Consider the following 16,663-nt stretch of genomic DNA (forward strand, 5'->3'; position numbering starts at 1 on the left):
GATTCATGGCTTGTGAGGGGGTTTGCTTGAAACAGCTTGGATAGTTCAGGATTTCTTTCTGGATTCTTTCTGGCTATCAAACAATGATTATGTACCAATGTTATTTCAAAAGGATTGCACAAAACAATATGGCTATGTCAGTCTTTAAAAGACTGTAATTATTCCATCACCTCCTTGTGGCTTTAATTAAAACACCTAAATGGCAGTGCTGATCTTAAAGCTGAAAATGTTTGATTTTTCCATGTTAATTAGCCATACTACTCAGTGTACTGGTCTATCTTGTAAGGAAGCAAGGGTGGTTATATAATTTGACAAAGCTATAAATTAGGAAAAAGAAAAATCCATCTTTCCCAGGTAAAATATTCCCCCTGCTCATCAATATGTATTAGTCTGTATTTCTCAGTACATATTTATTTATTCACTCTAGCAGATACATATCTCTAAACAAAGTCCAACACTAAAATTGTACCACAGGGCAAGCAGCTTTCTTTAAGGAGTAACTTTGAAAGCATTTCATCACTTTGAGCATTGACTCTGTATACATGTCACAGGCTTCACCACTGTAGGTAGCAACATCTAATTTAGTAGCTTAAAGTTAACTTTATTCCAGTAACAAAAACGATTCTGCTTGACCTGATTGCTGTTTCCAGCCTGCTAAAGGCTTTCTCAGAGTGGACAAGCCCAGACAGATCCCACCTCTACAATGGGAACAGTAGTGCTTTGTACACAACAAACCCCAAAGACCTCCCTGGTACTGCCCTGCAGGTTGTTTGAGATGGATCTTTCTGAAGACAACTGGTATGATCAGCAATGCCAGAACACCTTCTAGCACAAGGGGAAAAGTGCTAAAAATTCCTATGGACAGTAACAAAAATCAAACAAAGAAACCACACTTGAAGAACTCAACAGCAAGAAAATTGTTCTAAAGCAGCAGCTGGAATTTACTGGCATTGGAAAATATTTTTCTGCATTCCCTGTCTCACTGAAAGAGTAGGGCAGGGGCAACACTGAAGCACACACTGTACTCTGACAAACTTACTAATTTGGGAATCTCACAGAGCTGTTGCAAGCTACAGGAAGTTAGAGGAAGTAAAAAGAGCTCTCTGGCTATTTTAATTTGTGCTAGGTAAGATCCAAGACAAAAGCAGCAATGGAAAAGTTACTCAGAGCAATATTTGCCTCTTCCATCCCTGAGCAGTCCAGATTTTGCTCAAATGGAAGAGAAGGTTCCTTCTCAAAGCAGCAGTTGCAACAGCTTAGCTCATCCTGGTAAGCTTTTTGCATGACCATTTATGATTACATTTATTAAATGTTCCCACAGGTAAGCTTATAATTGTTGGGTTCTTACAGGTGCTTATTTACAAACCCCCACACTTTATAACAGTAAGTTAAATTTTAATCCACTCATAAATGTCAGTTTTCACTGGTTTTCTTAGGGTGCCTAAGAACACATTTCCTGGCTGTAGAAAATCCCAGGGCTTTGCACATTAGTTCAGCTGGGCTATACAGCTCACACCTTGTTGATCTATTACATAATAAAAAGGTACATAAATGTCCATGTCTCAGAGGAAATTAACACACTGATCACCTCTTACTGAGGGGCACAGCATGCTGAGGAAGATATAAGAAAGCCTTATCTGTTACTCCATTTTCCTTCTCCTAGGTGAGTGCTATGTGAATTCCAGCATGCCCCACACTGAAATCAGCATATTAATGGCCAGATCACAAGACAGTAATTTCCATTTCAATTCAGCAAAGGGACATTTATTATACAGGAAGCCGCATTTGACAATAATGAGCAGGAGAAAACCCTTTTTCTCTGAGCACACCAAATTCTACATGAGAATATAAGGTCACTGTCCCTTCCTTCATGAGAAGCTTTACTCTGAATTTCTGAGCTGAAAAATTGCTTTGAACCATGCACCATGTGTTTGGATGCAATACCATTTCTGGAGTCTGCAGGTGGGGGCTGAGCTTTCCAAAGCCAAATCCTACCTCTAACCAAACCCTTTAGTGCTCATGTAATCAAAGGGCCTCAAACATGAGTGAGATGTGCCCCTATCCAGGTAAAGCAAGCTCTGCTGTACTAGGGTGAAATTGGAGGAGTTAAGTAGCTCATCCATAGTAAGTTCCACAAACATTCTAAAAATTAAATTATGCTATGTGGTGCCAAGAGCAGCAGTCACTGCCCCCATTCTCACCTTTATACAACTCTCTCCCTGAGCATGGGCTATTGTACCAATACAAAGTAAAGAGAGACATCAGGTCAAAAATAACCACCAAAAGCACAAAGAGATGAGACTTCTTAAAAGCACTCACTTGGACACAATGCTGGCATCAGTTCCAGCACAGCTTGGTTGTGAATCCAGGGCCAAGTTCTGTGCAGTAAATTTTTTTAAAGTTGCCTATACTGAAGTTGAGCAAACTGGACATTCCCAACATCAGCTGAATGTCGTGGAAGCTCAGGTTCTCTTATTTTATATAAACTGGTTTACTATAGATTGGTACTAGTAACTGTGTTACAGCATAACCAGCAGAAGAGATCCACTGCTCTGGAGTTTTCACAATAAGGAGCCAGGAAGGTATCTACTATCACAATCTTACTTGAATAATTGCCAGAAAATTTTCTCCATACAGCACATGGCCTATAGCCTTACAGATAGTAAATCATTTCAGTCACAGTTTGGATTTTATGACACAGGCTAAGCATTTGGATGTCAAACCCCTTTTCCAAAAGGCATCATATAGACACTTCCAAATAGTTTAATGCCTGATCTTGATGTGTTTGTCCCCTCTGTTTGTAAGAGCAACTCAGTCCTTCCTTCATAGCTCAGTAGGTCTGCACACAACAGCAGCTGGATTTTGTCAGCCTGAGGGTTAGCCAGTGTCAATGGCATCCAACTGGTTATGGTCAGCCTGAGCAGCCTGCAAGAAGCTGTTCAGTGTGCCAGACCTGTTTGTTTGGCATGACAGAACACAGAATTGCAGAAACACAAGACAGACCTTTGAGCAAGGGGAAGGGAAGGATTATAAAAACTGAAAGGGACTTCCTGGGCTGTCAGAAGGTACACTGCTTCTAGAGGTGGGCTCTTCAAGTCTCTTCTGTAAACACTTTAAGCTTTATCTTCAAAAGCCAGAGGGATTTAGAGAACTCCAGTTTAGGTCTCCCCCCTTCAAGTAAGATACTCACATTACAGCAGTTGAAGGCCAGCTGGAGGAAGTCAGGAGGACAGTCTCCCACCATGTGCTGGAAGGAATCATAATCTAATCCAAAATTCTGTACAAACGATAACAAAGCACAGAGAAATAAATGAGGTCTTCTATCTAGCTCAAAGCATCTTCTTTTGGGAAGTCCCCATGTGAAATTACCAGGAATAACCATGAACACCTTTCTCAGCAACCACATAACAGAGGAGTTTGAGAAAACTTCACGCAGACTCCAAACTGCACATCCCCAGTGGGGATTACTGATACAGGATAGCTGTGGAGAATGGGCTGACATCAAAGCCCATCCTTCTTCCTGGATTCAAATGCAGTCCATTGCACTTGAAATGTTGCCTGTGTGGATTTGGAAATACCATATACTATGATGTTTCACTGTAGTGATTTTCGTAGTGCAAATTAACAGCCCACTCCAAAACCAGAGGCTTTGCAATGATGGAAATGTATCAGTTAAAATTGCTAACTTTTCAGTGGATGGTAAACTGGTGATACAAATTATCCAGTTCCTTAAGTGCAGGTCTATAAAATCTGAAGAGCAGACTAAAAAAGAATCTTTCATTTATTGCAGTCTGAGACTTAAGCAATTTTCCATTTTTGGAAATGGAGGGGGATAGACAATTTGGAATAACCCCACAAAGGGTCAAAAGCTTCCCTGTAGATGGGATGAATAAAGAAAAAAGTATCTTTAATTCCTCAATTATAGCTGAGATCCACTGTGCTTAGCAGAGTTCACACGAAAATAAGGGTTAACTTATTTTAGCTGCTGTTAACACAGCTCCTGCCCCTTTCACAAGGAGGGGGCTGCTTAGTGCATACAGAATGCCAAAATGTCTCGTTGTGAACCTGGCAAGAAGTCTACATGAGCTATCACTCCACAAAAGGAAGAGTTTGCATTGCAGTGCTCTCGATGTCCTGCCAGTTAGGGGCAGAAAGGATTCCCATGAGGATTGCAGCTGCACAAAGCCTCTGAGAAAGTGTCTTCAATGGAGCTTCCCACAACAACAGCATAAAGAGCAAAAGCTTTTTACAGGCTATTTTTAATGTCACACCTATTCATCCTATCTTTGGCAGCAGTGGCAGAAGTTCTAAAGGCTGAGCTGTTATCATGGCAGACTCACCACCTCCCACCAATGTTATAAACACAGCCACTTACCTCTGTGCGAGGGAGATAGTCTGGGTCTGCCTGTATCCTTGCTATAATCTCACACAGAATTATGCCATAGGAGAACACATCTGCCTGAGAGAGAAAAAATTCAATAGACACATGGTTCAGCTATGAATGCTCAGCATTCTTATCTGCCACTGAGTTTCTCCTTACCCCAAATGGCTATCATGAAACAACTAAACACCACCACAAACACTGAGCAACTGCATTAAAGCTAACATTTCCCATGTGAAGAAACCCATGCTCACAGAAAGCATTCTTGTTGTACAAATAGCAATGATAACCTTAAAATTCTTTCAAGAGGAAAAAAACCCCACCAAACTACTCTTAATTCAGCAATGCAAATTTTTTTAAAAAAAATTAAAAATCCTTCCTTGCACAAAGAATAGTAAAGTTCCATCTGATGTCCTACACATGGGAATAATTAAAAACATAGCCAAAACACGACATGCTCATATATCACTGTGGTTAGAAAAACAGGTTTAGAATACACAATTCACAGCCTAGCCAGAACATTATTGCTATTTTTAAGAAAAATTACATTTTCCTCTTCTCAGTTCAGTACCTCTGGAGAAAACTGTCTTCCCAAAGCTTGAGCTATCTAGCAGCAGTGTATATCAGGTTTAATTTCCATGACGTTTGGTAAGCACTTATCTGACTACCTCTGGAGCTGCACAGTTCCTCAGATTTCCACCCACCTGAATTTTTCAGGTAATAAAATTTAGGAAAACATGGAATACAAAACTACAGGGCAGAAGCATGAATCCCTCATCCCTTATCAGGCTTGTTTATATGTCACCTTTCATGATAATGAGGTACAAATCTGCTTCCTCTTTAGTCCTCCCCATGGTAGGGTCACTGAGGAATGTGGCATCATAGATTCGGGTACTTTATTATTAATTTAGGTCAATTAAACTCTTCTAAAAGCTTTGAAATGGTAATTATTACATTCATTACTGAGGTAGTTACTGCTTTCCTGCAAGTTTAAAGTACCATCAATTAAACAGAGCATTAACTACTAGATATAGAGAGGTACAGGATGTGGCCTTTATCTCATAAAAGCTGCAGTGGCAGAGCTGAAGTAATGGAGACAAAATCCTGTGTAAAGAAGAGACTGATTGAAAACACCACTTCTAAAACCCAGTGTGTGACCTGATCCTCCTCCAAAAGAAACATTTCCCAATGACACAAACAGGAAAACTTAAAAATACCTTTGGAGAACATTTTGTCTTATCAAGGTGTCTCACCTTCAGACATGCTGGTTTATTTTTATATTTATACACACACACACACACACACACACAGAATTGTACAAGTTTACATACAGACCTTTTACTTCTACCCAGGGTTCACTACTGTACAGTCATGGAAGCAACTTTGCTACATTTCTCAGACTTGGTTAAATTAAATGGTGTTAGGTCAACAAAACATTATTATATTTAAGTTTGTGGGATATTTCAGAATGGAAATAGCATAACAGAACAATCATAAAGCCAATTCTATTTCCATACAAGATTAAAAACCATGAATTACAAATATTAGCTATTTAATTCTCAATCTCTTTTAGACTGTTTCTGTTACTCAGTACAGAAACATCACAAGTGAAAAGAACAAGTTTTAATATGATGGAAATTCTAAATCTTGCATACTGCTGCAGAAGAAAAACATTTGACAACTAACTGCATTTATATTATGTACCTACCTTTTCATTGTAGGGCTCATCTCTGAGAACTTCTGGTGCCATCCAGAAAGGTGAACCCACAACTGGTAACTTCTCACTATATACACGTGGGATAGGTAGGGATGCGAGGTGGTGGGAGAGAAGGAAGAATCATTAATTAAATGCTCAAGCATTGCTACTAACTTTCCCAATCAATTACTCCTATTTTATTTCCAGTTTAAAGTGTCCAGCTACTTTAAAAGAATGTTTTATGTTAAGGTCACAGCTGTTCAATAGTTTTTATTGCCTAACTCTTGGCAGAGTTGGCTTCTTCATCTACACATAAAAAGGTTTGTGGACATCAGTTTTGGGCTAGCTGCCAAGCTCTCCATTCATCCAACAAGACATTCAGGTATTCATCCCTAGATGTATATGCAGCTCTGAATGAAGTCAAACTTATTTATTATTAAAATAATAAAGCTTTTAAAATTGTGTTTTAAAAAAATAAAAATCAAGATGGACAGATGAATCCTTTAGTATGGAAAAATTAAAAGTACTCAGAGTAGACCCAATTTAAAAAACTTGCAGTTTCCATAAAGCTGAATACTGGGGCCTTAAGAAAGGCTCCAGCCTGTCACCCAGCTGATCTTGAGGGAATACCTATTTAAAAAAGAAAAGCCTCTGAAGGTCTCAAAGTAGCATGGCTTGCTACCAGCAAACTGGAAAGAACAAAGCTGCTTTTGAAAATGGAGGTAAAAGTAGATAAAAACAAAACAGTGGCTAATAGTGCTAATGCAGCCATTCTATGATGTTGTTGGCTTTAGTCTCAAGCTACCTTAACTGTAATCTCAGTTTTCAGGGCATCTCAAAGCTGGGTATTAAGCACACCTCAAGGCACCTCTAGTGTCTTGCTGATTTTGTGATGGGTCCATCTGAATACAGCTGAAGCTTTCAGCACCTCACAGGGTGCTCCACAGCAGCTACAAGACAGACATTGGCTGTACTTATCAGTAGTTTGTAAATTAAGATGTTCACTTTGTTAAGCTTTTAGATCCACTATTTCACCAGTATTAATGCAAGCCTTCAGATCTCTCAATGTATGGTTCAGGGATATTTGCAGTTTAAAAACTGTGCAGAGCTGAGATCAACTTTTATTGTTTTCTTTGCAGTCAAAAGTGCTGGAAGGCTTTTATTTATTTTATGCAGAAGCACACACTGGAGAAAATCTGACAGCACATTTCACAATCAGAATACTCTGCAATACACAAGTCAATATACAGAGAGAACAATGAAATCCTTGTCCCTCATCTCTCTAATGGAGGGATGACAAAAGGACTATTTTCAATTGTGACAATAGCTTGTGACAGTCCCCTGTGCATTCCTCAAATGAGTTAAGATTATAATTTCATCCTAGGGAAAAGAAAATTGTGAGCTACTGCTAGACAGAAATTTTATAATTAATTTTATTTTACTCTGCTATAATCCTGGATCTTAAAAACTAACCCAGAGGTTAAATAAGAATGATGCTGCAATGACAATGAATATTGTTTATGTAAGTGCAAAGAAATGAAAGTTGCTCGAAATCAACAAATGACATTTATTACAAAATCATCCCAATCCAGAGTGCTGGACAGTATTTTTGTGTTTGCTTTGTGTTTTGGGTTTTTTTAAACCCAAAATTCCCAAGTACCACCTTAAGAGATGTACCAAAAAGCTTGAGCAAACTCTTTAGTGCTTGGAATAGTTTTGAAGAATGAATGTCACCACTAAATATCAAAAATGGACAGCAATTAAGGCTGGAACATTTTGGCTACCCAGCCTGCAGTTCCAGACTGAAGACTGAGGGTATTTTTTGAAAATTCTGTACCAGAGTGCAATAACAGTCTCAGGGACCTGGCTCACAAGAGCTTCTGGCCTGCATTTGTACTACAATTCTCACTTCATTTAGATTAGCTCACATACCTGTGATCAGGAATTTTCTCTGCTAAACCAAAGTCTCCAACTATTGCTGAGTATCCATTCTCATCATGTTTGATTAAACAGTTCTGGAAAAAAAAACAAAACAAAAACCAAACAGAATAGTTATTATCTGGGCATGAAACCTCTGCAACATTCCAGATTAAAAATAGATAAAACAAGACTACAAATATAGTTTGGAAGATATTCATCTATGAGAAGCTTTTGTCTGAGAGCAACAACCCTTTTCCCCCACCCTCCCCCTGCACAATCACATGTCTATCAAACTTAAGATGCTGCAAACAGCCTTCCACTTAGCTAATAATCCACTTTAAAACTTGCTGAGAAGGCAGGCAGGCAGCCACAGGCAGCACATACCCTGCTAGGTTTTAACAAGAATTAAGATGATTTAGCTCCCTTATGCTCAAATGTGCAATACATGCTGTTCACTATGACACCTTACATTTTCTCTTTACAATTTGCCTGTAGCTGACCAGAATACAAGATCAGAGCAGACTCTAAATGCCTATTTTTTTTGCATTAACTACTGAAAAGCAATGTGCTGCTTTGCAAAAAACTTCCATCAGAAAATATAAGATGTGACCAAGTTATATGTGCTTTTAGAGTCTCAAAATTCTTTACAGTACATCATAAGACATGATTTAAGAGAAAAGTAATAGGGAAATGCTGTCATTCTTTTCCTTTCAGATGTGCCCTCCAGTGTCAGAATGGAGGGCAACTTAAGGACACACAGAGATAATTGTGCTCTAACAGCATCACATCCCACACAGGCTATTATCGATTTCTTTTTTTTATTTACAACTCTGAGAAATATGCTCTGACCATTCCAGTACCACATCTTTTCCCATTGCACCAAATGAATCGATAGCTGATTCCCTGCATTTTGTTCTGTCCTGCAATGGATGGAACAAGACAGAGAATTCATTCCTTTCCCACGTGTAGTTCTGTGTGCTCCTGTGGGCAGTACAATAGCAGTGAGCAGCAAACCCAGTGCCGGCTCCTGCCGGGTGGGACCCTGCATTAATTAGCTAAACAGCAGGAAACACTTTCTGCCTTTATTGTGCCTGGACACACACAAGCCCCTCGCTGACCCCAGAGCATTAGCTTGTCTGTATAATGCAACCACCAAGAAAAGTGAGTCCCTTGTCTAAAAGATCAAGTTCAGGTCATCACTGTTTACATTATTCAGAGACGATTGTGGCTGAGGCCATGAAGTGACTTTTCTTCCTGCCAATTAAAAGGTTAAGCGAGCCACTCCTGTGATCGTGTAAAGAAAGTGCATGCCAGCCTCTTGAAACACATGCCAGGCTCCTGAGATGCAAAGCTTTATTTGTTTAGCATGACTCAAGTATAATAACTACAGTTAGTTTGGGGATCCATAAACATGCACCGAGTTAAATCAACTGTGCTTGCCCAAAGAGCAGCAAAGCTTCTCAGTTGCGAGCTTTGTTATCTTTTATCAAAGAGTGCATTCATTCAGCTTGCTTCTCTTTAAATATTTGGTCACAGTAAGTGGACTTAAAACTGAGAAGGATAAAACTACTGAAAAATCTTACTCAAATGATTCAGACAAGTGGAATTTCATTGTGCACCACACAGAAACAAGTCCATGAGGACACCAAAGATTTTGCAGTGTTCAAGAAGGCTGATACTATTCTGTGCAGGAAAATATTCAGGTTACTTTTCTGCCATAGATTTTTCAGTGACTAAAGAGGATTCTTAATTCAACATTTTTTTAAAAAACCTCTATAATTTGTAATCACTAGTTTTGAAATGTAGGTTTCCTTCTTGCATTATACCTTTGATTATTTACATTTTATTCATTTTGAGAAGCAAGACAGCAGTACTTAATTTTACCTTCTGGGTTTTATGGATTATTGTCATTCTCCAATAATCCCTCATCTCCAAAATTTTGAGGAAACATTTACATCCTGACTAAGAACTATTTTCAACATAACTAAAAATCTGTCTACTGATCTTAAGATCCACAATAATTTACAAGTCTGCTTTGTTACCAAAAGGAAGCTTAAATGAAACATCATCCTGACAGCAAATATTCCTTCAGGTTCTTACCAGGATCTAATCTCATCCCGTTAGACAGCAATACATCAACTGAAGCTGAACAATCCCGCCCCCCACCAAGCCCCAGGCAGTCTCAGCTTTCAGGTGCAGCACTGAACTATTACACAAGTAGGTTATTCCTAGATAAATCATACATTAAATCAATGCTGCCTGACAGCTCTGAGCCCCCTCCCCAGTGAGCAGGATTTGCCTGCAGCAGAGCCAGGCTCCCTTGCAGTGCATTTGGAGAGACCCAGCAGCAGCACAGACACCCCACTGCTGTGGGGTCCACAGGTACCACAGGAGAGGCCACTCCACCAGGAGAAGGCACCAGGGGAAAGCCTTGGGGAACATTCCTGCTGTAGGGTACTGATATGAGCTGTGCTGCTGTGTTCTCTCTCATTAGTGCATGCTTGTCTTTTGTTTGCACACGAAGAAGTGCTGAGTGTGGATTTAAGTTCATTAGGATATGTAGTCTGATACAAGAGTGACTTTTTTATTCACACTTAAATCAGCCACAAGCAGGTGACATGTACCATACAATAAAATACCAGTGTCACTACAAATGCTCACTGTAGTGAAACTAAACTGATTTAATTCATCTGGGGCAAATTTTTACATAGCTAAGCACTGACTTCCTGGAACCCAGAAAGAATGAAAGCCCATTCCTAGCAAAATCAGTAGTAAACCCTTTCTACATACACCAGCATGGTCAGATCTCACTTCCCCAGCCTGTACTGCTCATTCAGGGCAAGACTGTGCAGATGGTAAAGCTGCATTCTGTGCTGAGATCCTCCAAGCAGTCAAGGTGAGCCCTCAGCACCACCACACTCTTTTTCTCCACACTTCCCACCCTAGTAATGCCAAACCCCAACACAGATAATGGAGTTACCAGACTTAAGATGCAATTCATAAATAGGTGACATAACACAGCCCACTGTGGTTCATGTGCACTCAATGAAAGACAGACAGAATTCACATTCTACCAACAAGATAAATCAAGATCAAACAGGGACAAAGCTTTGGTAGAGACTAAAAGGTTAAAAATAGCTTTTGAATTTAATCTAGAGGTGGTATCTTAGTAGGAAAAGTACAATAGCACAAACTGCACTGTTTCTTCTAACAAAGTGATACTTCTCAGTTTCTGTAAAAAATAGTACATCAGTGTGGTATGAAGAAGTTCCATTAATGGATTTTAGCTCAGAGATGCAAGAGTTCAAACCCCTCACTAGTGCAAAGAGCCTCTCAACAACTGCCTATGAAATGAAATGCCAAGCAGCTTCACAACACGAGCTTTGAGAAAGGATTTTTGACTTACTATTGCACTATTTGTATAAGCTGCAAGGCAATAAAACTTGGTGACCTTTTCAGGCTTTCTTTCTGGACCTCTACAGACAGGGATATCTTTCCTTTGGCAGCTCACACTGTCAAAGAGGGCAGTATTTGACTTCAGCTGAGTTTTTGAGGGGGGTTTTTCTTCCCAAAATAGGGACCTCATCAGTCCTTCCTTAAGCAATCTCTTAATAGAAGCAAGGAGCTCTGTACATGAGTCTGAAAGAGTTAACAGAGCTGTTTATGCAGACAGATGTGAAAGAACATAAAGCCCCCTTTGTGTGTTACAGGAGCTTAACATCTGCTTTGCACAGCATAATCCTACTAAGACCAATGCAATATTCTACTCCCCCTTTTATATAAACAAAAATGAAAATAGACTCAAGGGTTTCAGAGTTAAAAATAAGTTGCTTAGATGAAGAAACATCGTAGTTTTATTTTATGATATTACATACAAGCTAAACTCCCCAGAGATTTTAGTGCACTCCAGAAAACACAGAAATGCCACTGCAGTGTCATTTGCAACCTTCTGCTGACTGTTACCAAATTAAAATACTTAAAGGCCAATTGAGATGTATCAGCTGTTCAAAAAGTGTCTCCTGTTTCCCCCAGGACAAACCCCACTGAGAATTAAATGTGTAACAGGAAGTTTACGGTACTAGATACACTTTTGAAACTATTATGCTTAAGGGAGAGGTTCCATTTGCTTCCTGAAGTTTCAGTAGAAGTTTAGTATTGAGACTATCATTAGAAATAGCCATCTGTAACAGCTAAATTTTTCAGTGCAAAATATCCAGACAAAAGCTTATTCAAGCACCAAGGGAACCTTGCAACTGCAGCACCAACTTTTGAGACTCATCAGACAAAGGTGCTGTTCATGGCCATGGGGTTTATTTTGTTTTAAAGAAGCAAACAGCATACACGGTAGGAAGGCAGGGCATGTCACTTTCAAGCCCAAAGGCAGTAAATTTATGTTACATCAGATAATCCACAGTAATTGCTTACACACTGTCCCATAGTAACTGAGACTGCTCCTCTCTCAGTGAGAGAAGGCTGAGCCATTACACACTGTGAAGTGAAAGCAGATGTTGGCAGGAATACACACATACACATGTGTGTTTATATATATAATGTGCGTGTGTGCCTGGAGATTACAATTTCTCCATAGATTTTATCATCAATGGAACTCACAATGTTCCCCAAAACTGCTCACAACCTACCATTGATTAAAAAACCTGTTTTTCAATTCTATATAATTCTGCAAAATTAAAAGGCATTTGTTTGGAGGTTTGCCCGTTTGTTTTTAATCAAGAGTTTTGGTAGTGGATTTTTAGGGAGGGGGTGTAAACTGTCAAAATATCAGTCTATGGTATCATACTGACTTAGGCATGTTCTCAACTTGAAAAGTGGTGAGACCTCTGTATAAGATGGTTCTGTTGCCACCTCTGCAAAGAGTAGACTGGAACAGAGTAGAATAGTATATGCTGCGTGAGGAATTTGAGAGCACCACTAAGGTGACAAGACAGAGCACAAGCCCAAGCCAGGGACTGGCAGGGACCAAGAGCAGGGAATAAACCAACAAGGCTGGCTGTCAGAACCCCTGTGTGGCTTCATTTCCATGTAAATCTTTTCATGACAAGTCAAAAGTGCGGACACCACATTTCCTGCCCTATAAAAAGTCCAAGTCACTCTGCTCACACCCCTGCTCTGTGCAGGCTGCAAATGGCCAGTCTGACCACTTGTACCTCCTGACAGATTCAAGCCAGGCTGTTGCTATGAGCTGGGGCAGCTCAGCCTGACCAGCTACAGCAGCCCAAGCCCAGAGCCCAGGCACTGAGCTGCTCATGACGTGGGGAAGCAGCGGCTGTCGGGGCAGCACAGCCCTTCTAAGCAGAGCTGCCTCTCTTTCTGACAGAAGGCCATGGGGAAGGGCACCAGTGGGAGATGAGGGCTGACATGCCCCTGGGCTGTCACATCAACTATAATGACCTACATCTACTCTTCTCTACCGTTCTTCCCTCTGGCCTCCTGCAGTATCAATGCTGTGCTGTTCCTCTCCACATGGTGCAATTAGGAAGTGAGATCTCCCTGCTATATACTAATGGCCCAACCCACTTATTTTCCAATCACACATTGGCAAGGGACAGGAACTTTTCTTTCTTAAAATTGTTAGGCATCAAATACATTGACACATATAATGCTAAGAGCAAGACAGCTCTGCTGCCATAACTGACACAGTAAAATTAATGTATGACACCATCCACTCCAGGAAGCTGCAGGAACTGGAAGTTTACCAGAAACAGAAAGGCAGAAGTGTGGGTCTAAATTAATTGAAACTAGTAAAATTCATATTAAGGGACAGTTTGCAGTGGGCTGTTGTCCCAAGTGTAACATGTAAAGCATGGAGACATTCCTGCACAGAAAGTCTCAGTTTCATTCTGTTCACGCTTCAGTCAAGGCCAGCAAGTTTCATAGAAAAATACTCCATATTCTGCCACCTTGCAAACTCAGCCTATTCTGACTTTTGCAGATGTCTAAACTCTTGTCTTTGGCTTCATTTGAATAATAAAGCCATCCCATCAGTTAGTGAAGTTTACTGAAGAAAGAAGGACAATACAGAATAGTATTGAATTTGCCCTTGTTCAATCCAAGTTCTCTCCCAAGGCAAGAGTCCATCACATCTTCCTACAGCTTGCTCACACACTGACTATTTACTAGTAAGAATGAAGAGAACTCATCCATCACCAGTACAAACCTGGTAAAAGCCAAGGCATAGTCTCATGCAGTAGCCAAAAGCTGTAGTCTAAGAACTGAACATTTTGGTGACAGGTTTTCCCTATGGTTATTTTCATTGTTTTTCTTTGGAACAAAGTTACTTTTTAAAAACTTACCAGCCAGCAGTGCAAACATTTGCCCAAAAGGGGAGTAGTTCGCCCAACAGATTTACAGTTTATCTCATCAATACCTTAATAAGCTAATAAAATTAATGAGTTGTTTAAGGCCAGGTGCTTCATCTACTTCCTTTCCAAACAGAACAAGGAAAGTGCATACATGACATAAAACAATTAATTAAACTTGAAAAAACCAAAACAACACAAAACCAACCCCAAAATCCACAAGAAATTTAAAAAACACAGACTATAGCTGTCATTAAATTCTGTATTATTCTTAAAGCTGACAGCTTCTGATGTGACCCACACAGACACTATAACTTTAGTGCTAAGAACCACCCAAATATAGCATAACTGCTGGTGAATTCTTTGGGTTTGATTTGTTGTTCATTTGTTTTTGAATAACCTTAACTACTTGCCATGGCCTCTGATGAGTTTGCTCTCTCCGGGACATCCCGCACCCCTCCCAGTGGGTGCAGCTTTCCAAACAATTGGCATTCAACAATAGATAACACTGAAGCACTGGCAGGGCAGCACCAGAGAATGACATAGAGTTATGTAAAGCTGGGAACAAAGGCATTCACAGGGAGCCCAGGAACTGGATTTTCATATGACTGACCATCACAGAATGTGTTACAATAAATGCTGCAGGCACTCAGTTCTCCTGAGTTACTTCGGTTCCTTGCAGTAACTCTACTCTTAAATGCACTAAAATACATCCTGAACTGAAAGAGAAAGGGGAATACCAAGCTGTCTTTTCAGATATTTTTATGGATCTCTTACCTGCACACACCAAGGTGACTGAAATGGAGCTTTCTGAGTGTATCATATCAAAGTGACATGACCAAGTCTGGGCATTTTTCATAAATTTTATATTCTTCCTTACAGAATTCAGTGCCTTTCACTTGAAAGAACAGCCAAGAAAGTATTTTATGACTTCACCAAAATACTTCTTTCATCTACCAGCTGAACTGGTTTTTTTCACCTTGACTAAATGCAGACTCTACATCTGTTTAACACTGCACTAAGGAAGCTTTAAAAAAACCCCTAAAACTGTAGCAGCCTCATTGGTAAACACATTCTGTTGTGGTTTTATTTCTAAAAACTGTTTCTAATCCTAAAAAATAATTCCTTTTAGACTAAATTAACATTATTCTGATTGAAGTGACATGATGAAGCCTTCTCAAGAAGAGTTTTGAAAGACTTTCATGTTGCAGGCCCCCAGTGAGTTTAAACCAGCTCATTAGCACCAGACAACAGGACAAGCAGGACAGCAAAGCCCTCAGTACAGGCTGCAATGGGTGGTAAGAGCCAGTGTGAATACTGGGACAATCTGCTCACACAGCTCAGTGCTCCTATGTCAATATTTCTAGCTGAGCTTGAATTATCCAGCTACTTCAGCCAGCTAAATTCATGCAACATGTCACCAGAGCAACTAGGGAAAAAAAAATCTATGACCACTGAAAACTCTGCCACTGATATATTATTCTGGAAAAAAAATCAGAACTTGAAAGTTTTAGGCAAACTATATTGATCTTACTGACTTTAAAAATGAAAGAAACATAAACCAGGATTGTACACAGCACTTAAGGCAGAATTAGTAATGAAAGGTCACTCTTCCTACAGAAGATTTGTGAATTACACAGGGAAACAAAAACAACAAGGAGATTTTGAAGTGCGTTTGTAATAATCCCCTCAATTTGGGTTCTTTACATGATTAACCTGTTCCAAATGTTAGATTGTTGTGCTTAATTATCCAGGGATTTAAATACTTTACTGAACCAGAATTCAGAACTAGAAAAACTCTGCAGCTGCTTTATGAGAAATCCTAACTGAACTCATTTAAGAGATGATCTTCCTTCATGATAACAATTTCTCTAGTTTCCATACAAACTATGAACATGTTTTGAGGAGAGTTTTCATTCTACAGACAGCATTTCAATTTGTTTCTCAAAATGTCTTAGATCACACCTTATGTAATAGCAATTCTCTGCAAGGAATGGAGGAAGGGAGAAAACCCAACAATCAGTAACAGTACCTTCATTAAGAAGTTCCCTTAATTTTGTAAACAGTACCTTGGATGTAAGGTCTCGGTGGAAAATGCCTTTGTAGTGAAGATAACTGATTCCCATAGCAATGTCATATGCCAGTTTCACCCTCACTGTCCAGGGCAGATGCTGGTTGCCATCTAGTAGCTGTTCCAGGTTACCACAATTGATGTACTGAAAAGACAAAGTGACATTTGTAATTAATTATTTAACTTAATATTTTGTCAGGAATGTAAAATTCATCACTACAACACGTAACTTCAGCTCAGTTACGCATTAAAACCTTTTTTTCATATGGGCTTGGCAG

The 16,663-nt window shown here is 39.6% G+C and overlaps 1 protein-coding gene across 1 annotated transcript in view; it reads right to left on the reverse strand.

Moving 5' to 3' along the window:
- TESK2 (testis associated actin remodelling kinase 2) overlaps positions 1-16,663 on the reverse strand; it is a 74,159-nt gene that overhangs the window by 4,527 nt on the left and 52,969 nt on the right. The window contains exons 5-9 of the mRNA XM_054285863.1: positions 16,384-16,530; positions 8,010-8,092; positions 6,090-6,165; positions 4,376-4,459; positions 3,191-3,277 (exon numbers count right to left, since the gene is read on the reverse strand). Of these exons, the coding sequence (XP_054141838.1) occupies positions 3,191-3,277; positions 4,376-4,459; positions 6,090-6,165; positions 8,010-8,092; positions 16,384-16,530 (477 nt within the window). The remainder of the gene's footprint in view (positions 1-3,190; positions 3,278-4,375; positions 4,460-6,089; positions 6,166-8,009; positions 8,093-16,383; positions 16,531-16,663) is intronic.

Source organism: Melozone crissalis, unplaced genomic scaffold (genome assembly GCF_028551555.1).
Source record: "Melozone crissalis strain CALT ecotype California unplaced genomic scaffold, PUWL_Pcris_2 ptg000045l_1, whole genome shotgun sequence".
NCBI lineage: Eukaryota > Metazoa > Chordata > Aves > Passeriformes > Passerellidae > Melozone > Melozone crissalis.